Source organism: Epargyreus clarus, unplaced genomic scaffold (assembly GCF_041222505.1).
Source record: "Epargyreus clarus isolate Ecla_fem2 unplaced genomic scaffold, WU_Ecla_fem_2.2 ptg000032l, whole genome shotgun sequence".
In the NCBI taxonomy this organism is placed as follows: Eukaryota; Metazoa; Arthropoda; class Insecta; order Lepidoptera; family Hesperiidae; genus Epargyreus; species Epargyreus clarus.
In genome coordinates this window covers 2,796,950-2,824,731 of record NW_027332237.1, presented here as the reverse complement: position 1 = coordinate 2,824,731, position 27,782 = coordinate 2,796,950, and the positions used below count along the sequence as shown (strand labels likewise).

At 35.9% G+C, this 27,782-nt stretch overlaps 1 protein-coding gene across 1 annotated transcript in view; it reads left to right on the top strand.

The window, feature by feature from the left end:
• Positions 1 to 27,782, top strand: part of LOC140755038 (pikachurin) — a 262,010-nt gene that overhangs the window by 171,934 nt on the left and 62,294 nt on the right. Inside the window, exons 4-5 of the mRNA XM_073090215.1 lie at positions 18,354 to 18,712; positions 21,070 to 21,181. Of these exons, the coding sequence (XP_072946316.1) occupies positions 18,354 to 18,712; positions 21,070 to 21,181 (471 nt within the window). The remainder of the gene's footprint in view (positions 1 to 18,353; positions 18,713 to 21,069; positions 21,182 to 27,782) is intronic.

Sequence of the window (27,782 nt, the reverse complement as noted above, 5' to 3'; positions counted from 1 at the left end):
TGTTTTGTAAGATTGTGGAAATGTATCGTAGTATTTATTTATGCCTGTGACTTCGTCGTTGCAGTAGGATTTGATAATGAAGTGGAAATCTGATACATAAAATTCTCGTGTCACAATGTTAGTTACCGTACTCCTCCGAAACGGCTTTACCGATTTTCACCAAATTATATATGCAAATTCAGTAGGTCTTTGAATCGGCTACTATCTATTTTTCATACCCCTGTGTGATAAGGGTTGTTCATCCTTAACATTTTTAATTTTTATGGCAACAACGTTTGCCGGGTCAGCTAGTAATTAATAAAATATGCTTTTTTTTACCGTGTACCAATATACTAGCATAACATGTTCATAGTGTAGAAGACAAGTGGTTTACATACATTTTAATGGCTTTAAAATTCCCTATTTATGTAATTATATCTAATACTAGAGGTGCCCGCGGCTTCGCCCGCATTTTAAAGAAATATTATGATATACATAAAACGGAAAATTTGTACCTGCATTGGATAGACAGTGGTACCATCTGTCAAAAATTGGTCTTACCAACTCCCAAACCCTCGTGGGCTCTTGGACAACCACTTTACTAAAGATTATCACTTGATGAAATACATAGTTTCCGATTCTATAACTACTTACGAATTAAAAATTAATTAAAAAAACCTTTATATCACGGCGTGCGTAAATGGACGTTTTACGCACGCTTCGCGTGCGCAAAACGTCCATTACGCCGACCCCGTAATATAAAATTTTATACAACACGCGGACGAAAAATGTTTTTCTGACTCGTGTGATTGCAGTCCTCGCCTGCGGCTCGGCCTGCAAACTCACACTTGTCAGAAAAAAAATTTTCGTCCTCGTATTGTAATGTACTATTTCCCACGGACTAAATTGTGAATATAAACCATTCTCAAGTCCCCTTGAACACACACAACAAATTTCATCAAAATCAGTCCAGTCGTTTAGGAGGAGTTCAGTGATACACACGCACATAAGAAATATATATATAAAGACTAGGTATCGCGTGGGTGCGCGAGCTGCAAGCAGCTCGCGGGGAAATGTCTTGTTTAGTTTTGCGTGCAAAATTTTTTATAATTTTTGTTTCTCTATATTTATCGAAAATTTGTTAATTTTCGGGGTAAAGGATATGAGTTAATATTTGCAAAATACCAAGAATTTGGGTCCTGATTTTTTTTTGTCTATAAGCCATACATTTTAAAAACATAATAAGGAGACAATAGCTTGAAATATTACATACAAAAGTACGTATTTATAAAACTTGCTATTTTTTGCATGGCAACACTAAAATATTTTTTTACCAAAATGTGTAGTCTATCAGTACATACAAACGCGTCATACATTATAAGGCGTTCAAAAATATACAGCAACTTGAAATATTACATAAAATAGTTCATATCGACCCAGGAATGCGTTATTGCCGTTACTCCAAAAAATCTGGAAATACGTTATATACATATTTGGAATCAGATTTTTTTCTGTGTTGAATGATCTAACACTCGTAGCTCTAAGAGCATTTTAAATTCATTTACAGCGTAGAAAATTTTAATGAAATGTTTTTTTCCGACCTTAAAATGCAGTAACCCTGTAAAAATCCTTCGTTTTATTGTACTGCGCCTATTACACTAAATTCATTATCAGAACATTTAAACACAGCACGGGTTACAGCGTTGTCGCGCTCCGAGAATTTTAGTCCCTGCTCAGTTACAGTAGTAGGATTTTAGGTATAAATTGAATATTATAATTACAGTCTTTGTTTAGAATATAAATAAAGAAGAACATCCATGAGGATTCTTGCATATTAGATCAGAAGATCGGTTGAACAGAAGGGGTACGTCAGACTCTTACCAACTAAAACTCCGCGGCGTTCCTCTGGACGTTCAGAGGCGAGTCACGAGAAAACGTTAGCCGGGCCGTCTCTTCGAGGCAATTGTCACAGTGATGGCACCTGGCCATCGACACCCGCCCGATCCGGCACAGATAATTCCAGAAACAACCATATACCTAAAGTACGTGTGTCCGACGGAAAGACAGGACGCCCTCGCGCTTACCTAAGCACTACTTCAATAACGGACGAATTGCCTCAATAGTCCTCAGGACGGCGCTAGGACGCACCAACCTTGAGTTCCACGTCTCGGTAACCCATTGGTGCAGCTCAGCTCTGTGTCTCTGCAGTTCCTGTCGCACTGGCGGGCGGCCAGTATCGGTGTGCTTCCTCGCACTACTAACGTAGCAACGCAAAGGTCTTCGCTCCCAAATACCAGGGCAAACTTCCCGCCAACACGTAGGCTGCCTCACATGAAAATCTACCCAAGGTCGCCGCCGACCTTAGGCGCTGAGGGGTCCATCCAAAGCGGGGTCCGACATTTGGCCGGCTATCCAGGATGAATCTCAGATATGTCCGCAACGGCCTCACGTCGATACGAATTCCAGAGACGACGATATGAGCATCCTGGGGCGGCGCCTTTCGAGGGCCATGCCATGAAGCATCGCCATGATCGCCATGAAGCACAGCCCCGAATTTTTAAGATTTTTAAACACAACCGCCGTATGCGGCCCACTATGAATACCGTACTGGCGGTGACGCGCAGGAAAGCATCCCCAAGGTTTCCGCTACAGGCAATCATTAGGGAAGGGGAGCTCTTTGCAGCACTCAGTTTTAGCCGATATTCCGAGGACTCAGCATCAAACCCTGTGGAACTCCGCACGACATTTCCCGCCGACACCACCAGTCTTGGCCAGGGTATTCGACCATACGCCTAAATAAGTAGTCCCCGACAATCTTCTCCGGGGAGAAGATGTTGGCCATATCAAAGTGATACCGCCAACATGTCCTCACCCTGGGTAACTGTATTCTTCGCCAGGGACTTCACCTACTTAGGTATCGCCACCTATATAGGTTCTCTACGTAGCGTAAATAAGTACTAAGAAAGGCCTTTTGAAAATTCTACCCCTAAGAGGGTAAAATAGGCCATGTCAGTTTTTTTGAAATCCTTTAACTTTGAAGCAACTACTATAAAATTTAGTATTTAACTTCCTGGATAGGAACAAGGACATACCCATTTATCCCCTCCCTAAAAATCAACCCCGTAGAGGGTGAAATAGGAGTTGAAAGTTCATTTGAACAACCGTCAATTTTGAAGCGAACACTATGAAATTTTGTATCTGGCTTGCTGGATAAAAATAATGAAATTCTATCCATAAAGGGGTAAAATAATGTCTGGAACTTTGAATTACTGAAGTTATATATTTTATGGAGCATAAATTGTGATTTTTTTTTTCGCGAAATAGTAACACGTTTTAAAAAAGTTGTATTTAAGCCTTTTTAGTGCATTCGTATTTTTGATTATTTAATTAAATGACTTGTTTTATATTTTCTTTCATGTTCTAACCTAACCTAACCTAACAAATTCTACATACCTACTATCTTTTTCTGTACTAATGTTACAAAAGTAAAAGATTATTTTTTATCATGATTCAAATATATATAGTGATTGAAGGTGGTAGAGCATTTTGTGGTTAAACCTCATAACAGCAGTGTTAAGCGCTGCTGTGTTCTGGTTTGAAGGGTGTAGGTAAGGGAGACATACGTTTCCGAGACGTTCCAGCTTAGTCCTCAGGGGTAGCGGCGCATCTGTGACCGATTCCAGGTAGGAATATATAATCCTATCTGAGGTTGATTACAGACGTCCATAGGTAATAGCCACCCACCATCAGGTGGACTAAATGGCCGAATAGACAGGTGGTATCCCTGTATCATCAGGATTAAGGAGTTTAATATTGAATATATGCGCAAGCACAAATAATTTACTTTTATTAAGTTGAAAATAATTGTATATTAACAGGGTTGAGTAGGTTAAATTTGTGCAGGGTGGGCAGTACATGGATGGGTGACCGCCACGTAATGTTATTTGTCTCCTCAAACGTTTTCGTTCTTTTGAATATACGTTCAGCTGCTGGTTCCAGATGTTAACATATAAGGTCTGGTGAAAACCTAAAAAAATATTGTTTTAAAAATTAAAAGTTTTAATGTTATTGGATATCCACAACCACTGTTTTTCTAAACTAAAGGATTTACTTTACCTATTCGACTTTCGTTATTATATCGGACCATCGAATCTATATAACCTGTAACAATCTAGACTGTATTTTGAACTTCACGTCAAATTCAATTCTGGGAATTCTGGAATATCAAATTCTGGGAAGTAATGATAAATAACAAACTAAAGGAAAGGCGTAAATTTTAAGAATATACATATTTTTTCATATTAATTTGGCAGTTAAGTTCCCGCTATTCATTAATTTAAACATCTCGCGTATTAACAATGTTTTTGGTCTAATATTTCAAATCATTCAGAAGCGGACGTTTTGTTCTTCTAGAATTTATATTTTTATGTTTGACTTAGTTAAGGTTATTTTTAGGACCATTGTAATAGATTTTCAACTTGCTCTGCGCGGAGTTTCGTTTAATACAAATGTAAAATTGACAATTTGGGAGAATGACTTTTTCAAGTAAGTAAAATCCTAATGATTACTTAACAAAAAGATATAAAAAAATCATATGTAACGTTGAAACGAAGTTGTAAAAAATAAAAAATAAAAATGTACGTATTAATACATTATCTATTTTTATTTAAAATATAAATCCTAAAATAAACTTAGTTGCCAACCTATTAGTTAGTCGTACTAAGCCGTATGTCACGGTCATAACATCGAAGAATTAGTTGATTAACCAACAAATTATTCAATGTTATGACTTATGTATACTTCTAAGAATTATACATAAGTCATATGTTATGTATAATCTTTAAGGATTAGTATGCCAATATACGAAAAACATATGTATTTTATTCAAAATTTTCCTTTTATTTTAATTTGTCACATAACATTAGATACTTCCCAGAATTTGATCATTATAAGCGACACTATCAGATAGTGAAATAATATATAAATTAATTATTTTCCAAAATGAACTCGTTCGATTCTCGGCTAAGGAAGAAGATATTTTAAAAACCGAATGATGCAGTTTTAGTTTTTATCAAAATCGGCCTCGTAACTCCTTTCAGCATTTTTCGCAAATCCTTATAGTTTCGGATTTAGCCCTGAAGGCCTATTTGAAAAATTCACCCTGTATAGGGTATCTGTATGTTGTACCTGTATCTGGAGGTTGCTAGCATCATCGCCTATTTGGACCACGTAACATACGCCAACGGGTGGTCAATGCTATCGTATTGAACTTTCGGGTTTGGCTCTTCGCGAAAGGTCATGCAATATACCGGTTGACCCAGATACTCACTGGACATGGCCGTTTCGATGAGCATCTAAACAGGATAGAGGGAGATGACGGCCTTACGAGGATTCCGCATAGCACACGCTGCAGTACTGCCCAGCGTGGGAGTCTCAGCGGCAGATCCTCGTGTCAAAAGTGGCACCGGACCTGTCTCCAGCGCCATCGTTGGATAGCTCCAAGATATAGTATGATCACCTGCGACATTGTCATGTCCACGTAGGAAGAAGCCGAGCGAGCTAGGGAGCGTACAGCTCGGTGGAGGAGTCGCCGTGGGCGTAGATAACGCCCATCTGTTCCCGTAGTTCTGGGACCAGAATAGGGTATCCTCTGCCTGTCTTACGGGGCGACTAAAAGGGGCTTCCGGAATTGCGGGTGGCAAAAGTGAGAGCTGGAGCCACCCGGGCAACTACCCAGAAAAGGACGGCAGTATGTGTGGTTGCATACCGTCGTGCACGCCACACCGAGTGGTGAGCGTCATGCTCACCTGGGCAGAGCCCGATGGGGCAACCCGCTAAGAAGACTCCGGTTGCGTTCCTTTGGAGATCCCGAAGTCCTCTATGCAGCGCCGAGGATAACTACCGGGGGGGTTTTAGTGCGGTAAGAATCTCACATAACCCCGTGTCGCTCCCACGGCATAGGGTACCTTTTGAAGGTTTCCCCTCTTGTCAACAAAAAAAGGTGTATCTTGAGGGAAATATTATAGGTACCTTTTTATGTAATATAGGAGTAGCAGACGAACATACAGTCCAGACAGTAGCCACTTACCATCAGGAGGACTGATAAAGCCTTGTACTACAGTAAAAATATTGTTTAGAAGAAACAGACGAGGAAGATGTTGATGTATAAGAAGAGTGTTAACGTAAGAGACAAATTAATCAATGATGAGATGAAAGGTTTTATGAGTTGAGTTGAGGCGTTGAAAAATCAGAAAAGTTTAATTATAACGTTTAAGTGAAAATTATTTAAAATTATGTATTACGTATAATGTACGATTTTTTTCTTAAGTCATTTCAATCATATTTAAAACGTTAAAGAATTACATTTTCATTACCTGCAATAAAAAATAAAGTAAGATTTTAAAATGTTTTAGTTTTAGACCAGATCCCTAAAAACGTCTTTTTATTTTAATATTAATTTTGTTTATGCCACAACTTACAGCATTTTTTTCGCGTAAAAAAAATAAACTCATCGGATTATAGCTTTTTAAAGTAACAATGAGTTAAAAATATGATGTTTACAGCATATACGCTTCCCAAAAAAAGAGATTACATATGCATAGTGCATATTTTTTTCGTATGGCAACACTGAAATATTTTTTCACACATTGGTACAGTATATACCTAAGTACCATTAAGCGCCTCATACAAAAAAATGATGTCAAATGGTGGAAACAGTCTGAAACATTCGATAATCCTGTTGAAAATGCATTTGTATGAAAACATTTCTTTTGATTATGGCAACATTGGATATTGTATTTTTACGTAACGATCATTTTAAGTAAAAAGTTTATCCTCTGTCAACGGTTCTCACTCAACTATTCAAAAAGTGAAAATGACGTCAAATGTCATTACGGCATCATGAAAATGTCCAATTATACATAATAGATTATGGCCCTTCTTTAGTAAATTTTATATTTTAACCCTCTTTAGTAACTCACAAAAATGTAGAAGATTATTACATTTTACATCCTTTACTTGAGTACATACGACATCCACAAAATCTGTTTCTCTGTGTCTGTTAATAAATAATTATAAATTATTACGTAAGAAGAGAATCTAACATCTTACGTCCCTTCCCACTATGTGCATCGTAGGGCAACACTCCAAAAAGAATAATCACGAATAAAATTCATATAGGTAACGTAAGCCACAAACAATTTAACACATACAAACAATTTAACTCAAATAAATAGAATACTCAAAAACTCAAGTCATAAATAATTTCAAACCAGTTATTGCTTTCTTAACATACCAATAAGTTAGCTAATTAAGATTGAATCATATATGTACCTTTTTAAACGACTCATAAATAGATTTCGAAATATACTTATACTTATACGTATTAACCCTGTAATCGATAACCATTACTTCTCTCCAAATAATTTAAACAATTTGTCTTGCTTTTCTTCTTTCATATCTTATGACCCTTCTATGAACTCTGACTATGAATTCTTGTCCTCCGAAATGGTAACAAGTGATTTAAATACTTTAGTGTTGAATGCCCAGTCCATTATTATTACATTACAAAGACCACAGGTATTCTCCATTGTTTGATCCAATATAAACATGAAAACAAAAATAAAACTTGCAATTAATTCTATTTAAAAATGTAACTAAGTAAGTACAAGCTGTAACCATACTTTTCCAATTGTTAGTAACGTAACGGATACTTAGTAATAACGCAAATAGAACAAAAATTCAATAACCTAATCCCTTTATTATTATTATACGGATAATATAATGTTAAACAATATAACATCGATAACTTTAAAAATCAATATTTCTTTCGAAAATTATCAGCACAATAAGCCCTAGTACTAATATAGGACTGTTTATAATTATTCGTAATATACGTATAAATATTTAACACAAACTCCGAAACGTTAAGTGTTAAATGTATGACAAAATATTAATAATTTGAAGCATGCAAAAGTTGCCTTATAACATTAAAGTTCTTCTAAACAAATATAACATTTGCTCATAACAACGGTACTGCCATTTTATATCTCGACAGTGTAAGTAAGAACTTCTAATATGATTAATATTTAAAAATTAAATTATGATTTATATCAAAATAAGGTAAAATGAAAACATAAATATTTGACCCAATCAAATTCCTGTAAAACGGCCGGCTAGGCTACTACATGCCTATTTAATAAACTCAGATAGCAAACTTAAGACAATTACATACAAAAATGCATATGTATTTATTTTTGTATGGCAACACTGAAATATTTTTCCACAAATTTGTACAGTATATATGTACCATTAAACGCCTCATACAGAAAAAAATACGTCAAATGGCGCCAGTCATTAAAGGGAAACAACAGCTTCAAAGTTTACATCCAAAAATACAAATGTATGAAAATTATTTTTTTTTGCATGGCAACACTAAAATATTTTTTCAAGAAAATGTGAAGTCTATTAGTACCGACAATCGCGTCATACATTATAAGGCAGTCAAAAATATACAACAGCTTGAAATATTACATACAAAAATGCATATGTATGAAAATTATTATTTTTTGTATGGGAACACTGAAATATTCTTTTACCCAAATGTTAAAACTGCTAGTATCGATAAACGTCTCATACATTGGAATGACATCAAAAGGAAACACCAGCTTGAAATGTGACATACAAAAATGAACATGTATGAACATTATTATTTTTTATATGGTAACAATGAAATATTTTTTCACAAATGTGTACAGTCTATAAGCACCATTAAACGCCTCATACAGAAAACTGACGTTTAGTGATGCTGGGCATGGTGGTTGTGGTCTTTAAAAGGAGACAACAGCCCGCAACACCACATACAAAAATACAAATGTATGAAAATTATTATTTTTTGTATGGCAACACTAAAATATTTTTTTACCATAATGTGCAGATTATTAGTATCTACCAGTGCCTCATACATTTTAATGACATCAATACAAGACAACAGCTTCAAATATTACATACAAAAGTACATATGTATGAAGATTATTATTTTTTCTGTGGCAACACTTAAATATCTTGTTACCTAAATGTGAAGTCTATTAGTACCTACAATCGCGTCATACATTATAAGGTTGTCAAAAATACACAAAAGATTGAAATATTACATACAAAAATGCATATGTATGAAAATTACATATTATTTTTTGTATGGGAACACTGAAATATTTTTTACCCAAATGTCTTAACTGTTAATATCAACAAACGCTTCATACATTGGAATGACCTCAGAAGGAAACAACAGCTTGAAATAGGGCATACAAAAAGGCACTTGTATGAAAATTATTATTTTTTATATGGCAACACTGAAATATTTTCTCACCAATTTATACAGTCTATAAGTACCATTAAACCCCTCATACAGAAAACTGACATTTAGTGATGCTGGGCATGGTGGTGGTGGTCTTTAAAGGGAGACAACAGCCCGAAACACCACCTACAAAAATACATATGTATAAAAATTATAATTTTTTGTATGGCAACCCTAAAATATTTTTTATCAAAATATGTAGAATATTAGTACCTACAAACGCCTCATACATAAAAATGACATCAAAAGGAAACAACCGCTTGAAATATGACATACAAAAATGCACTTGTATGAAAATTATTATTTTTTATATGGCAACAGTGAAATATTTTTCCACCAATTTACACAGTCTATAAGTACCATTAAACGCCTCATACAGAAAACTGACGTTTAGTGATGTTGGGCATGGTGGTGGAGGTCTTTAAAGGGAGACAACAGCCCGAAACACCACATACAAAAATACAAATGTATGAAAAATTTTTTTTTTGTATGGTAACACTAAAATATTTTTTAATCAAAATGTGCACAATATTAGTACGTACAAACGCCTCATACATTCTAATGTTACCAATACAAGACAACAGCTTGAAATATTACATACAAAAATACATATGTATGAAAATTAATATTTTTTGTATGGCAACACTAAAATATTTTTTTACGAAAATGTGCAGTCTATAAGTACATACAAACGCGTCATACATTATAACGTTGTCAAAAAATTACAACAGCTTGAAATGTGACATACAAAAATGCACATGTATGAAAATTATTATTTTTTGTATGGCAACACTGAAATATTTTTTTACACATTGGTACAAACTATAAGTGCCATTAAGCGCCTCATACAAAAAATTGACGTCAAATGGTGGCAACAGCTTGAAATCTTCGATAATCCTGTAGAAAATGCATTTGTATGAAAACATTTTTTTTGTATATGGCAACATTGGATTTTCAATTTTTTATATAGGGTCCATTTGAAATAAAAAATATCTCCCATACATTACTTATATGCTCTGTCTACGGTTTTCGCCCAAGTACTCAAAAAGTGAAAATCGTGAAAAAAAATTCTGTATCCCAGTGTTGCCAGTCGATTAAGACGAAAATGGTCAAATGTCATTACGGCACCCATAAAAAATAGTTCTGTGAAAAAATTTTATTAAAAATATTTCTCCTTCTACTTTTCACATTTTTGAATGAAAAGTTTCAAAAAATGTATGAAGCATGAAAAAAAAATCTTTACCTGGCAACACTTCGAGCCGAGCTCCATGACCGCCCGATACAAAGCGACTCGCTCAAATGTTGCCAACCTCAAAATATTTCACTTCGAAAAATGCATTTTTTCGTACATTTTACAAAATGGCTGACACAAGGTGCGCCATCTAATTTAAAAAAAATAATATTGCCATATGATAAAATTGAGGATACAATCCGGCCAATAAATCAAAAATATCGAAAAAATATTAATAAAATCACCGCGCTACGACCCCACAAACACACCTCGAAAAATGAAAGATTTCAAACTCAAATATCTCGGCGGCCATCTTGTTTTTCCAATTTTTTCTAATTTTATCGTAACAGTCGTCCCACAATTAGCCGAAAATGACACCAATCTCAGGTAGGCGCGCAGAATAAAAAAAAAGTTGAAAATCGCAGGAGGGCCGCCATCTTGAATTTTGTATGTTTCCCATTTTTCCTATAACCACCATAATATACCGAAAAAATATTTCAGACATTATTACTACCCCCCACCAATAGTTTAGGCTGGGCTACTCGAATTGTCAAAAAAGTGAAAAAAAAAATCTAGCTCCCAGTGTTGCCAGTTAATTTGGATGAAAATGGTCAAATGTCATTACGACCCCCCTGACAAATACCCATGTAAAATATTTTCATTAAAAATGTTTCTCCTTCTACTTTTTACATTTTTGAATGGAAAGTTCCAAAAAAAGTATGAACGAAGAAAAAAAATCCTAAACGTGGCAACATTTCAAGTCACGCTCCACAACCGCCCCATACAAGGCGATTCGCTAAAATGTTGCCAACCTCAAAATATTTCACTTCAAAAAATGCGATTTTTCATATATTTTACAAATTGCCTGACGAACGATCCGCCATCTGGTTAAAAAAATAAATAAATCCGATTTGGTAAAATTGAGCATACATCCGAGAAAAAAAACGAAAAAAATCAAAAAAATATTTAAAAAAACACATCAGTGCCACCCCGCGAACACACCTCGAAAAATGAAAAATTTCATACTCAAGTATCTCGGCGGCCATCTTGTTTTTTCAACTTTTTCTAATTTCATCGTATCAGTCGCCCTCAAGTTAGCCGGAAACGATACCGATCTTGGATAGGTGCAAAATAAAAAAAAAAGTTGCCCAATCCAGCTCGGCCGCCATCTTGAATTTTGAAAGTTTCAGATTTTTCCCATAGACACGGAGGCAAATAAAAAAATCCACTCATACATCAAACCCACCCCCCACCACTCCTTCAGGTCGAGGAAGTCGATTTTTCGTAAAACTGAAAAAAAATTCCTGCGGCCAGTGTTGCCAGTCGACATCGACGAAAATGGTCAAATGTCATTACGACAGCCAAAAAAAATATTCCAGTGAAAAATATTCATCAAAAATATTTCTCCTTCTACTTTTCATATTTTTGAATGAAAAGTTTGAAAAATTGTAAGAGTGGAGAGAAAAAAACTCAAACCTGGCAACACCTCGGACCGAGCCCCACGACCGCCCCGAACAAAGCAAATCGCTCAAACGTTGCCAACCTCCGAATATTTCACTTCAAAAAATCTGTTTTTTTCATACATTTTACAAATCGCCTAAGAGACGACCCGCCATCTTGTTGAAAAAAAAAATAAATCCGATTTGGCAAAATTGAGGATATATCCGAGAAAATTTAAAAAAATGGCAACAAAATATTAAAAATCCCAAGAGATACGAGCTCCCAAAAACACCTCGAAAATTGAAAAATTTCAAACTCAAATATCTCGGCGGCCATCTTGGTTTTTCATTTTTTTTCAATTTCATCGTAACACCCACCTGAATATTATTCGAAAAAGAAACAAACATCAGCATAAAGTCAATAAATGAAAAAGTTAAAAATTTTAAATCGGCCGCCATCTTGAATCTATGGCATCTCATATTTTTCCCTTTGCCTCGGGGGGGAGAGGAGAAAACCCGCCATAGACAACAAAGTCGCTCCTAGACGGCAACATGGAGAACGCATGCCATTCCTTACAGGATTATATATATATAATTAGTATCGAATGACTGCCAACTGCAAAAAGTTCTATCTTAGCAAGTAGGTTATTTCATTGTCAAAAATCATCATGATCCATTAAAAACAGAGTATTATATAGCAAATAGTTTTTAAAGAGAATATAATGACATAGAAATGTGTGTCTATTTGCAACTGAATCTACAGCTTCCATCTGCCGTTCGCAAACAAAATGATACAACAAACAATATAAACAAACATGGCATACAAAATACACTACAAATATTGCAGCTACACTATACTCGTGTATTAAATTTTTGCAGTTTACTCCTTAAGAAACGATTTGAGTTATAAGGCCCGGTACGGAAATTTTATGAGGAGTAAAATCAAGTGTAACACGAAAAGTTGAGGCGTTACGTAGAAAGAGACAAACATATATATCCACACTTTACGCGTAACACCAGTGAAGTCACTGAATAGAAATGTCATAATTTTATTTTTTTGTACTAGTGACGGGAGGAATGCGTTGTATCGGTAAAATAGGTTCACAGACTACATATTAAAAGTATTTTTAGCCACAAATAAAACATAGATAATTTAAAATAAGCCAAATACGAAGGTGCTAAACTCGGACATGTATACATGTCCGTGGACGGTTACGGTACATTTCGTTTCTGTTGCTGGGCGGCAACGTATTAACTATTTTCTATTCGATATATATCATAATTATCGTTCTTACGGAGTAAACTCCAATCGTGCGTCGTAGCTGACACACACACACTTTTTTTAATTAAAAAAGAGCAAATTAGACATTTAAAAATATACATTTAACAGACGAGAATGCAACCGACCTGATATAAAAGTGGTGACTGCCGCCCATGGACATCTGTAGTCAACCTCAGATAGGATTCGATATTCCTACCTGTAGTCGGCAAATGCGCCGCTACCCCCGAAGACTACCTTGAAATACTCTTGGAATGCCTCGGAAAAGTATTTCTTCCTTACCACATCCTTCAAACCAGAACACAGCAGCGCTTAACACTGCTGTTATTAGGCAGAAATAGGTGTGGCGGTGGTGCCGCCGGAGTCAAACCACGAGGCTTCTACCACCTTCAAATTTGCGTTGATATTCTACAAAATAGTAAGTATATTATCTGGAAACGGGTTACAAAACAGGTGCTAGCACTCAACGTTATTACTGTAACTGATTACTTAGTCAGCGCAAATGAACAACAAAATGTATCAAGTTTGAAGAAGCTGTAGGACTACCATGAGTTTACAAAAGTATTACTCGCTAGCGACTGCGTAAAATAAATGTATGAAAAAATGTACAGCGCCTCTGGTGGTTACTCGTAGAACTAAAATCCGTAGTGACGTAACTCGATACGTAAAAAACCTATCGAAATCAAATCGCTAGCGAATGTCATTATGATCTATTGCCATACAAATTCGGTCCCATGAGTCATTAATTTGACAGACGTTGTCAAGAAATACCGTAACGATAGTAGTTATGTTATTCACTAGCAAAATGACAATAGTTTTCTATTTACCATTTCTATAGTGGCGTTTCTATGTCAACTCATGGTAATGCTACTGTAGGATTTGACATCCTTTATTTAGATATCAAAAAAGGTGTATGTAATCATCTACACCTACTCACTAATATATAAGATATTCACATTTCCGTTTATTTTATTCGTGTAGGAGTAAGGATAAGTTAAGATATAGATATTTCTTTGAGTAGACGAAAATAAACATTCTTATAGTATTTTTGTACAAACTAATTTCATAAATAATATCAGCTTAATATATTTTTAACCGACTACAGAGGGTAATGTATTTCGAGCGTATGTATCTATGTAGGTATTTTTTTTTTATAATATAGGAGTAGCAGACGAGCATGCAGTCCACCTGATGGTAAGTGGCTTCCGCCGCCCATGGACATCTGTAATCAACCCCAGATAGGATTAGATATTCCCACCTGAGGTCGGCCACAGATGCGCCGCTACTCCTGAGGACTAAGCTGGAACGCCTCAGAAAAGTATGTCTCCCTTACCACACCTTTCAAACCAGAACACAGCAGCGCTTAACACTGTTGTTATTAGGTAGAAATAGGTGTGGCGGTGATGCCGCCGGAGTCGAACCACAAAGGGTTCTACCACCTTCAATAGGCTATATTTTTTAGCAGTCGAGTTTTTATTATAACAAGTCTCTAGTGAACTTTGTTATTTGTGGTACTTGTTTTTATAGAAACCATAGTAACACTCGGTATGGTTTAAGAGAAAGAGCCTTCTGACAGACAGGCGGACAGACAGAGAGACTTAGTAACAGAATATCATTTTTACTTTTTGTATGAAACATACTTTGTATTAATTGTATTAGAAATTAATTGCCACTTGCTTAAACTTAGTGAAATCTAAAAAAAAAAATTCAAAAGGTATGTGAAGTCTAGGGGAAACTGGGGACACTTGATCCTTACGGGAGACTAGGTACACTGGACTTACAGAGCTTCTGTGAACACTATGTGTGGTTAGTGTGGCAACATTGGTTGTTTATGATACGTTATAACTTTCTAAAGTTGGTACTCTTGTTCAATATGATATTTAAGGAGATGGCCGATGATTGTTTGTTTCGTGTCGCAGGAAAATATTTTTCGTAAGTTTTCATTTTGATTAAATAATTGGTTAGTAAACTTATTTTATTCTGAGACCCGTGCCCAGCAGTGGGACAGTAATAGGTTTATGATGATGTACAGAACCCTAAAAATCACAAGAAGTAAACAAAGACAGTACCGTCTTAGCTCCATACATAACTCAAGTTTATAAGCAGGTGTTTTGAAACAGAATAACTTTGGAGACGCGAATAATTTGACACAAACTCGTGAACAAACCAAGTCTAAAGTTAAAATCAGACCGTGATAAATTACGGGGGAGATATTAAACTTTTTCCTGTTAAATTTTAAAGGTAATCTCACGATGTCTTTAAAAGTTTTGATTGAGAAACAGTCAATGTAATTGTAAAAGGAAATGGGTTTGGTTTAAAATTTTGAAATGTAATTCACTCTTACATTGGCTTATGTAGGTAAGGGTTAGTAGCTAGTCCATGTGGAATATTTAAACCTCGTAAGACTGTAACCTGCTGGGCACCTCTCAGAATAAAAAGGATTAGGTCATAGTCCACTGCGCTGGCCAAGTGCGGATTGGTAGACTTCACCTGCTTTTTGAAAACTTTTTTTAATGTTCACAGGTATGCAGGATGGATCGGGATATTTTCCTTCACCGTTTAAGCAAGTGAAAATTAATTTCTAATACAATTTTGTATCAATTACAAATTAAGTTCTGTACATAAAAAATAAAAATGGTATTCTGTTACTATGTCTCCACTGTTTGTCCGTCTGTCTGTCTGTCACAGGGCTCTATCTTCTAAACCATACTAGATAGACCGTTGACATTTTTGAATGAAATCGTACATTTTTAAAGGTACCCTATTTTTAAAGGTTTATAATATGATTCCACTCTTACATTGGCCAAGGTAAGTAAGGGTTAGTAGCTAGTCCGTATGGAATATGTTCAAACCTCGTAAGGTTTATTGGAATCCAATGAAAACTAAATTACCAAAGATAACAATTTTGAAGGTACAACATTTGGAGGTAACACTCAAGAACCATTGACACACCTATTTCTGCTTAACAGCAGTGTTGACCACTATGTTCTGTTGAAGGGCGTGGTAAGGGAGACATACTTTTCCGAGGTATTTAGTCCTCAGGAGTAGAATAATAGCGGCGCAACTGTTGCCGACCTTAGGTAGGAAACTTATCAAAGTTTGATTATCCTTAATCCACTAGACAGTAGCCACTTGCCATCAGTTGAACTTTTTATAATATCGAAGTAGCAGACGAGCATGCAGTCCACCTGATGGTTAGCTAAACTGCATGCTTATTCAATACTAGCTGACCCGGCAAACGTTGTGTTGCCATATAAATTAAAAAAAAAAGTGTTAAGGGTGAACAAGCCTTATTACTTAGGGGTATGAAAAATAGATAGCCGATTCTCAGACCTACAGAATATGCATATAAAATTTGGTGAAAATCGGTAAAGCCATTTCGGAGGAGTACGGTAGCTAACATTGTGACACGAAAATTTTATATAAGATATAACTATTTCAGTTTGTTTAAATAAATAACATAGACAGTACAAACAATTTTCAAATTGTTGCCGATTTCATAAGAAGTGCAAATCATATTTGAATAAAAGCCCGTTCCGCTAGCAAATTGGATGAAACGTTTTCTCAAATGGTTTGTGAGAAATAGTCAGTCGTCTGCCATTTTTATTGACTTTTCAACTTTTTACGCTGTCTGCGCTTGGAGTGTCTTCAAAAGAAATCTTGCACAACTTGCAATTTTTAATATGCGTCTGTTTTTGCTTTTAATAGTATGATATGACAGAGTCATAGACTAGTTGAAAATTGACCGATCGAGGAGTCCGAGGTTCGAAACCTAGACCTGACTTTGCAAAGTTATGTGCGTATTACAAATTAATTATTACTTGCTTAAACTGTGAAGGAATACGTTGGGAAACTTATGTATCTGAAAGATCTTAAGAAGACTTTCAAGTGTATGTGAAGTCTACCAATTCGCACTTGGCCAGCGTAATAGACTGGCCTAATCCTTTATACTGAGAGGAGACTCGTGCCCAGAAGAGCAGCAGATGGGTTGATGATGATGACATACATAACTTGGGGAAAGCAAAGGTTTCTAGGGTTCGAATCTGGTGGCCCAGTGAGACTATTAGCTTTCCACAATACAGATATTGAAATCTGTAATGGGCTCCACACAATCAATAATGAAAGCCTAATTGAGCCCATTATTCGGTGTGATTAATTATACATGCGGAGCTTATGCCGTGATACGCGATAACAGACTGAATACGTTTAGCTTATTTCTGATAATAAATACCTGTTTAATAAATAGTATCTACATAACTGAAATTTGCTTGGTATTTTTTTAAAACGTCATTTTAACACGCTCAGTGCCTACCTGGCACATTTCGGCCCCCTCAATGCGTACGACTGGTGAGAACTTACAAAATTATATCTTTCTCGCTGGTGCGGCACGATTATTTGTGTAAAAATCGCGACAGACATTTTTCCTTGGTCTATTTCTCATTTTCTGTACGGCAGAGGGGCGAGATGAACGTAAAGAAATTGATTTTAAGGTCATTTTAACAATAAAATAATTGAGTAAACCATGTTTTCGCACAGTTATAACAGTTTCTATACTAGTATCGGGGGCCGAATTTCGGCCCTCCCGTAGGTTCTGACGGAAAAGTCCTTGGAGGGACATTTAGACCCACCACTGCATCGGGAGAAAGATTGTGATTTTGTGTGTTGTAGCTGCATTTTTTAACACGCCATAAGGCCCCGAAACCCCCTGCAGACTTAATTTCATGAAAATAGTTGGAGCCGTTTCTGAGATTCAGTTTGTTTTATAATATAACAGTCGTAGACGATCATACAGTCCATCTTACGGTAAGTGGCCACTGCCACTGATGGACATCTGTAATCAACCCCAGATAAGACCTGACTTAGGTCAACAACAGCGACGCTACACCTTAGCTTGCCTTACTGGAATGCTTTGAAAAAGAAAGACTTCCTTACCACACCCTTCAAACCTAAACACATAAACAGAAAACAGAAATATATGTGGCGGTGGTGCCCCTGGAGTCGAACCACTGAGTATTCTACTACCTTCAAATGACATACTTTACTATAACTAATAAAAACCCTTTGTTCCAGAACTGAACGCAACAAAATCAACCGAGACTTCATCGGACACGCAGGAAGATGTCCTGTACCAGAAAGACGTTTCTTTCTCAGCTGAACTAGAAATAGCCCCGTCCAATAGCATTAGGAACCCTATTGTAAGCGAAACACATATCGAAACACAAAGACTAGCGACCCGGGTAGAGAATGGAGAACCAAATTATACGTACACGGGGGAGAGATCCAAAGAAGTTGATGGGCTGAAGAGTCTAATAGAAGATGGAGTGAGTAAAGTAGATCTGAACATAATAGCCGATGAAAGAGTGAAGGATGCGATCGCTGAAGCCAGTATACTCAGGGTTACGACGCAGGGTCCCAGCTTGGAACAGAAGGTTAGTATTTGGTTTCTCCCTGAGTCAATAATTTTCAAAAGAGATTTGACGAATATAATTGAAGGTAATAAAAGTATTAATGACTAGCTGACCCGGCATTCTTTGTACCGCCTCAAAATCTATTTATCATAATATTTCATATAAAATATAGCATTGTTACTCGTGGATAATGTAGCTTGCGAACGGTGAAAGAATTTTTAAAATCGGTCCAGTAGTTTTTGAGCCTATTCATTACAATCAAACAAACAAACAAAGTTTTCCTCTTTATAATATTAGTATAAATGATGATCTATGATAGCTGTTTTGCCAACATGGTTAGTCATAGCGTCATTACCACCACATGTAGCTCTTACTTATGGACAATGGAGTAAACATGTCATGTTCTTTGACGTGTGTGATATCATAAAAACTATGGACTCGTTTTAAACACTTTACACATGTTAGCAATAATCAATCTTAACCAGTTTACTGTACTAAAAATAAGCAAAAAGTAACAAATACCTGACTATACGGTAAAAATTCGAATTTTGGTAGACAGAAATTGATTAATATTATTACTAACTTAGTAGTTACTAAGTTGATATAATCCACAGCAGATAGGAGTCCTCTTCTTTGAGGTCTGTTAAATAATTATGTTAACTAGCCCTATTCCCTTTTTACACGCTGTATATTAGCTTCACTTGTATCTTTGTCAGTGAGTAACTCCGTTTTTCAGTAGGAAGAGATCAACATACATCCTTATCTTACCCTGCATGTATGAAAGAATGAAATAGAATACGTTTCTACTTTTTAGTTGATTTTATCATAAAAGCGTGTTTTTTAGTTTTTTGAACTATATTTATCTTACTTCCTTTGTTAAAAATACAAACTTCTTTTTTGAAACTTATTCATCAATGTTAATCCGTTTTGTGCTACAATTAATAATAGGCCCCGAATGAAATATTGGACTCGTACACATATTGGGTCAATTTACACGATTTTTCACAATTCCCATGAGATCTGTAGAATTTCAGGGAAATATCCTATTTTAATTCCATGTCAGTATATACTCCAGGATATTTTTCGTGAAAATCGGTCTATTAATTATGCAGTGGAACGTAGCCGTACTTTCAAATTTATTAGGATTTCAGTGTTCAGCTACTAAAACCAGATAAATTATATATATTCCATAAGTTTTCAGTGAAAACCTTATAATAAGAAGCACTTCACACACTCGCTAACAGTATCCTTACCATGAGTTTTTACGTTTTGACAAATATGACTTTTGGTATTTGTCTACGTATTTGCCCATACAATTTCCAATCAGCGCCCCTAGTATCAGAACTTGGAAATCGTATTGGCCCATACGTAAACAAATACCAAAACAGTCATATTTGTCAAAACGTAAAAACTCATGGTACCCTCACCATGAGTTTTTGACGCAATGACACAGGCGGCCATTTTTGACGCAAAATTTGACTAAGCGTAATAATCGACTGAGAAAAAGATATTACAGAAGAAATAATATTCAATTTTACCGAAAAAACATAGCCAGTCCCCATTCACTCGATGAAATTTTAATAAGTTGCTTTATAGTACGAAACTCCATTTTAATATTCGGAAATACAACCATACAATTTCCAATCAGTTGATTTCGTCTGCTTTATTCATTCCATTCCATTTAATTTCCATATTTCATACAAATAAAGAAACCCCAAAACAGTAACTTTTATGGACGTAAATTAAAGTAATTAATAGACCGCAGATTTTAAAAGTAAATTTAAGTATAGGTTTTCTCAATAATTAATAAAGGAAACCAATTTTTAGCATAAAATCATACAGTTCATCTGTGGGTACTATCGCCCGTGGACATCTGTAATCGATCCCATATAAGATTAGATTGCTGCCTGAGGTCAGCCACAGATTAAGACTAAATAACTATTTAACTTTGGCTAGATTAGTTTATTGCAGCACCGCAAATGAATACAGTTAATACTACAAAAATGTTCCCAATAAGTCTCCCTTACCACACCCATCAAACCAGAACACATCAGCGCTCTACACTGCTTTTATTAAGCAACAAAATGGTAGTGGTATGTCAAATGTAGAACCACAAAGGACTCAATAAATAACAAAAAAGACCCCTTCCTTATACTGATAACTAGTTTTTACCCGCGGCTTCGCCCGCGTTTAAAAGAAAATAATATAACATACTAACATACATAAAACTGAAAATTCGTACCTTCAACTTTGCTAAAGATCATCACGTGATCAAATGCATAGATTACGATTTAATCCTTACTAATATCGATTAAAATACTCGATGTTTTGGGTATTAGTAAGGATTTTAATTTTAAAATGGTATCTTTGTCACCCAGGTCCCACGCAGCACACCATCGCCAGCGAGGACCACGGCCGTGGAGAGCTGTAACTGCGACACCTGCAACGCTGGCCACTGCTCCTGTCCAGTATCAACTAAATGTAAATCAGGTAAGTCCATATTTATAACCTTTAGAATTTAAAGTATCAACAACAAAGTAGAAATCTTACTGTGGCCGACCTCAGATAGAATGTTGGTTTTACCTTTCATTAAAAATGTGACTATGAGTGGCAGTAGCCACTTACGATCAGTTGGTCTGCATGCTCGTTTGGTAAGTAGATATATTTCTCCGGTTGTGTTCCGTTGGAGATCCCGGAGTTCTCCACCAAACGCTGAGGACGGCCACCGGGGGGGTTTTAGTGCGGTAAAAATCCCACATAAGACGGCGTCACTCCCATGGCGTCGGGTACCTTTTGAAGGTTTCCCCATCGTCAACAAAAAAAAAAAGAAAAAAAAAGTAGATATATTTATTTTATCAAAAATATGGTTAAATACTTCGTAGCTCGACATAGGCACCGCTACGCCTACTTCTGCCTATAACAGCAGTATTACTACTGTGTTCTGGTTTGAAGGCTGATATACTTATCCGAGACATTCCAACTTAATCCTTAGGGAGTAGCAACACATCTGTTGCCAACCTCAAGTAGGAATAATATCTTATCTTTGATAATATCCACGGGTGACAATCACCACTCACTATGAGATGGTTTGCATACCGTCAGCTATTATAATAAAGAAAGTCTTTGCACAGATATTTTAATTTATTTCACTACAAAAAGATAAAAACCACGTAGTAAGGGACTTGAAGTGCACTCGTAAAACAGTCCTCTGTCCATCTGTAGGACGCTAGGGTGACCTATAAAATATTTATTTTATACTGGAGTAACTGAAAATATAAATAAAATAAAATACGAAGCATTTAGGCCTTTTAATAGCGCGGTCAGTTTTTATATTTGTAATTGAAAATGGTGAAATAAGAAAATTATAATAAAGATGTTTTACGACAAAACCTGTTAAAATAATACGTAAACTTTTAAATGTCCCTGTTATAAAAAAACAGTTATAGAATAATGATTCAAAACTTACCCCCTTAATCGGGTTTCCAAGATTAAAAACCTATAAGTATTTATTTAAAACTAGCTGAAACCCCGGCAAACATTGTGTTGCTATATAAATAAAAAATGTTAAGGGTGAACAGCACTTTTCACTTAGGGGTATGACAAATAGATAGTAGCCGATTCTCAGACCTACTGAATATGCATATAAAATTTGGTGAAAATCGGTAAAGCCGTTTCGGAGAAGTACGGTAACTAACACTGTGACACGAGATTTTTTTTTAACCGACTTCGAAAAAGGAGGAGGTTACTCAATTCGACCGTATATATATATATATTTTTTTCTTTTTTTATGTTTGTTCGGAGATTATTTCGCGATGCCGCGACCGATCGACATGATTCATACACCATTGTATGCGGCTAGTTTCACAGGGGGTCCCATTTCGAGGAAATTTGAAAAATTCCGCCAGTTTTCCCGGAAAATTGGAAAAACCCGATTTCATATAAACTTGAATAAGTCGAGTATTTCTTAACCAATTTTAATTTTCTTTTTTTCATATGAAAGGGTGTTTCGTTGCGGTACTTTCCTATCTTAACATTAGTACGCTCTGATGATTAGAATTTAAGTTATGGGGTGGAACTCATCATCACTACCCCTGCTTTTTACATATTTTATAACAACTTACCTTCTGCCCACTCAATTCTCATGAAACTTAAAATGAACATTGAGTGTCTAGGTTATCATGATATGATGGAAAATTTGACCTTCCACTCTTCAACTCTGATAATGCAGAGGTGCCTCCTGCCTCAGCCATACAAGTTAGGCATTTGATGCTTATGAATATTCAATAAGGTTGATAGGTAGAGATATATTATGGAAAATTTGACCTTCTACTCTTCAACTCTGATAATGCAGAAGTGCCTCCTGCCTCAACCATACAACTTAGGCATTTGGAGCTTACGAATATATGATAAGGTCTTTGAGTAGAGACATATGATGGAAGATATGACCTTCAATTCTTCAATCCTGATGATGCAGAGGTGCCTCCCATGTAAAGTATATAGATTAGACATTTGTTGTAATGAAGTAGCTAGACAGAGATATATGATGAAAAATTTGACCATCAACTCCTTTTTCTTTTCTTAACTATTGAATTAAGGTAAATTGGACCGGTTTACTCGCAGAGTTTTACCACCTAGTTTGATTTATTTACTTATCTGTTCCTACCTAACCTAGCCAATAATTAGTATCTCATAAAGCCTCGCCTATAGTGTTTCGTATTGAATTGGTTAGGTTAGGTTGGAACATATAAGACAATATAAAACTAAGCGAGAAGGGCGCGGCAGCGCCCTGCGAGCGGGTGGGTCCAATCCGTATCTATTCAGACCTTACCTTTATTCATGATCACATTTATACAATTTTACATAATATTAATACAAACGTTAGCATATCATCACTAAAAAGGGTGAAAAAAAAAATTTTAACAAAAAAATAAAACCGACTTCTATGTCACTACAAAGTAAAAAATAATTGAAATAAATGTTGGTTTAGTACATATTTCTGAAGTCGGCGCTCATATTGGACACGCTGTTATCAAACGAAATATATTGAGCGCCGACTTCAGAAATATGTACTAAACCAACATTTATTTCAATTATTTTTTACTTTGTAGTGACATAGAAGTCGGTTTTATTTTTTTGTTAATTTTTTTTTTTTATATTGTATAAGATATATATAGGGATTAGAAATTGATTATTACTTGCTTTAACGGTGGTGGCTGAGCACTAAGTTGGAACGCCTCGGAAAAGTATCTCTCTTACCACACCCTTCAAACCACAACGCAGCGCTTAACACAGCTGTCATAACAGAAGGTGTACCTACCGGTGGTGCCGCCGGAGTCAAACCACATAAGCTTCTACCTTCTAAATCCTACTATGTGACATCTTACCACGGATCAAGTCTGACACGTATAATATCTGTAAATATAAATGCACCAAGCATATAAGAAAAGGATAATTTGCCGTCTAGACTATGTCGCTGTTACGGCACACAAGCACAAGTATGGAGTAGATAATACTCCTGTTTCTTTGCCTACAAAGGATTCGAGGCTCAGCTCAAAGATTTCACTTCAAAATGTCTTGCTTTGCTGTATTGCGCGGATTTTTGTTTTGTAACGTTTTGGAGTGACATTTTGTGGTAAGGATTATTTCAATGGAAAAGCAGTGATAGCCTAATGGTTAAGAAACCCGGCCTCTCGAACGATGGGTCCGAGGTCCAAATCCCACGCACCTCTGATTTTTCAAAGTTATGTGCGTATTAGAAATTAATTATCACTTGCTTAAAACGGTGAATTAATACATCGTGAGAAAACCTGCATACCTGAGAAATCTTAAAAAAGTTTTAAAAGTTATGTGAAGTCTACCAATACGCATTTGGCCAGCGCGGTTGACTATGGCCTAATCCTGCTCATTCTGAGAGGAGACCCGTGCCCAGCAGTGGGACAATCTGTAATAGACTTTATATAGAAGACTCTTCTTTCACATATAGCATCGTCTATACATTCAAAGAGGAGTAGAAAAAACACAGGCCCAGAAGAACGTACTCAATTCTTTTTCGGATTGAATTCCCTTAGCTTTTCTATTTGTAGTTAATTATAAGAATCACTTATAATAGCCGAACTATATAAACCAATTACACCCAAAAAACTTACAATGCTCTTAGAGTTCAATATAATAATGGTTTCAGGATGCTGATGGGACTACCAAGGTACTGTAGTGCATCAGGGATGTTTGCAGAAGCTCATGTAAACTGTTTTTACACCATAATAAGAAAAAGATGCAGCTCCCTGATGTACCGTGTCCGGGATAGCACCAATAGCATCCTGAAGTGAAAGCAATAGAGTAGACTGTAAATTTATTTCGCATTGCAGTTTTCTACATATAAAATTGTAATGTAACTAAAAATTTTAATTGTAATTAAAAAAAATAAGTCATTGTTACTTAAAATAAACAATTAAATAATAATAATTATTATTATTATTATAATAGTTTTTTTTTCGTGTTTATCGAGATAAGATGCACTCTTTCCGTGATTTGTGGTCAACTGAGCGATAAAATCTACGAGATGAATATGAATACGAATATGAATAGTAAGTAATTCGAGGTTTAAAACACAGGCCATCTGTAATTTTTCGAAGTTACGAGCGTATTAAAAATTAATTATGACTTTCTTTACGCTGAACGGAAACATCTTGAGGAAACTTGCATACTTGACATATTTGAAAAAAGTTCTTAAAGGTTGTGAAGTCTACCAATGCCCACTTGGCCAGCGCGGTAGACTATGGCCTAATCCTTTTCATTCATTGAAGGTGGTAGAACCCTTTGTGGTTCGACTTCGGCGGCACCACCGCCACACCTATTTCTACCTAACAACAGCAGTGTTAGGCGCTGCTGCGTTCCGTTTTGAAGGATGTGGTAAGGGAGGCAGACTTTTTCGAGGCGTTCCAGCTTAGTCCTCAGGGGTAGCGGCGCACCTGTGGCCGACCTCAGGTAGGAATATCTAATCCTATCTGGGGTTGATTACAGATGTCCATGGGCGGCAGTAGCCACTTACCATCAGGTGGACTGCATGCTCGTCTGCTACTCTTATATTATTAAAAAAAAATCTGAGGTGGTTTATGCCCAGCACTAGGATAATAATGAGTTGACGATGACTAAAACATATAGACCTGAAGTTTTAGAAACAGAAATGGCTATAAATAAAGACTAATGAATACAGATAATTATCGTAGACGTCTACGACTGTAGCACGTCTACGGTTTAAAAATAACTTCTCAAAAGTACTCAAAGCTTGAAGATAAGTTCTATTAATGTTCGCATCTTTAATCTTTCTACACGAAGATTACTACGATGTAATTAAACTTTTGTAAATGTATATATTTTTTTGGAAATGGAATTGGAATGTTATTGTTCTTACAAATACGGGCTAATATTTTTGACATTTCAAAGCTATACAATGACAAATTAATTAACACTACCTATAATAGTGAAGGAAAACATAATGTCAATACATATCTGAAAGTTCTCCATAAAGATCACAAAGATGTATGAAATCACTCTTGGTATTGGTAGATAGTAGGTAGTACAGAATATTGAAGGTGGTAGAACACTCTGTGGTTCGACGGCGGCACCACCACCACACCTATTTCTGCCTCATAACAGCAGTGTTAAGCGCTGCTGTGTTCTAGTTTGAAAGGTAGAGACATACTTATCCGAGGCGTTCCAACTTAGTCCTCAGTGATAGCGGCGCATCTGTGGCAGACCTCAGATAGGGAACTAATCTTATCTGGGATTGATTATAGATGACCCTGGGCGGCAGTAGCGATCTATCATCAGGACTGCATGCTTATTTATTTATTTATTTATTTATTTTTGTACACCTTAAACTAAGGGTTACAAAGGGTAAACTTAATGCCTAATGGCATTCTCTGCCAGTCGACCCTGGGTGATGGCGATAGCATATGGTAGGCATAAACATCAGCAGTAATGATAAAATATCAAGAAAGTTGTAACTATGGGAAAAAAAATGCTTGTCTCGTATGAAAAAAAAACAGCATTGGAATGTGATTTAAACTCTTCCCAACAGTGGGACAATAATGAGTTGCTAATGATGATTATTTTTGAAAAAATATTGTAAGATTAATCCACGAATACAGAATAAATGAAATTCAAATTGCGCGTAAATAGGAGCTTGAGACATTTTATTGCAATTTTATGGCCGGCGCCTCCTCTACGCCCCATTCTCTGTATTACACGCCATTTTATTTTTCTTTATTTTAATTTATTAAACAGACATAATATTTCTAGTTCCAATTCATGTAAATGGTCTCCATTTAACGCGTAGTCTCTGTGATAAATCTGTTATGAGAAATATAAGAAATTTGCAGGAATATATTCAGTAATTTGATTTTTAATAATATTAATATTATCTCGTCATCAAAACTTTTTTTATATAATATTTACTATTAAAATAATTAAATCAGCCTCACACTCCATTTTTATAGGAGTAGCAGACGAGCATATAGTTCACCTGATGGTAAGTGGCTACTGCCGCCCATGGACATCTGTAATCAACCCCAGATACGATTAGATATTCCTACCTAAGGTCAGGCACAGATGCGCTGACTAAGCTAGACCGCCTCGGATAAGTATGTTTCCCTTACCACACCCTTGAAACCAGAATACAGCAGCGCTTAACACTGATGTTATTGGGCAGAAATAGTTGTAGCCGTGGTGCCGCCGGAGTCGAACCACAAAGGGTTCTACCTTCAGATTCGTCGTATCTACAAACTACACCAATACATAACGTTATATATTATACAAATAAACATACAATTAGATCTTTCGTACAAACATCAGCGTGACTAATAATGTTTGTTTACACAAGTCATGTTCCTACAGTGACGCGGATTTATTAGCTCGCGCGTACACGGAGATATATCACCCGTAGACTTAAGACAATTGTTTATGTAAATAACTGGTAGATACTGTTACTTGCTACGAATTATCATGAAATATTGTTATGCGACTTACGTCGGGGGTGGTTAATGTACAGATTTGATAGTAGAGGTGCGCAAAATATATCAGTAAAGTGAAA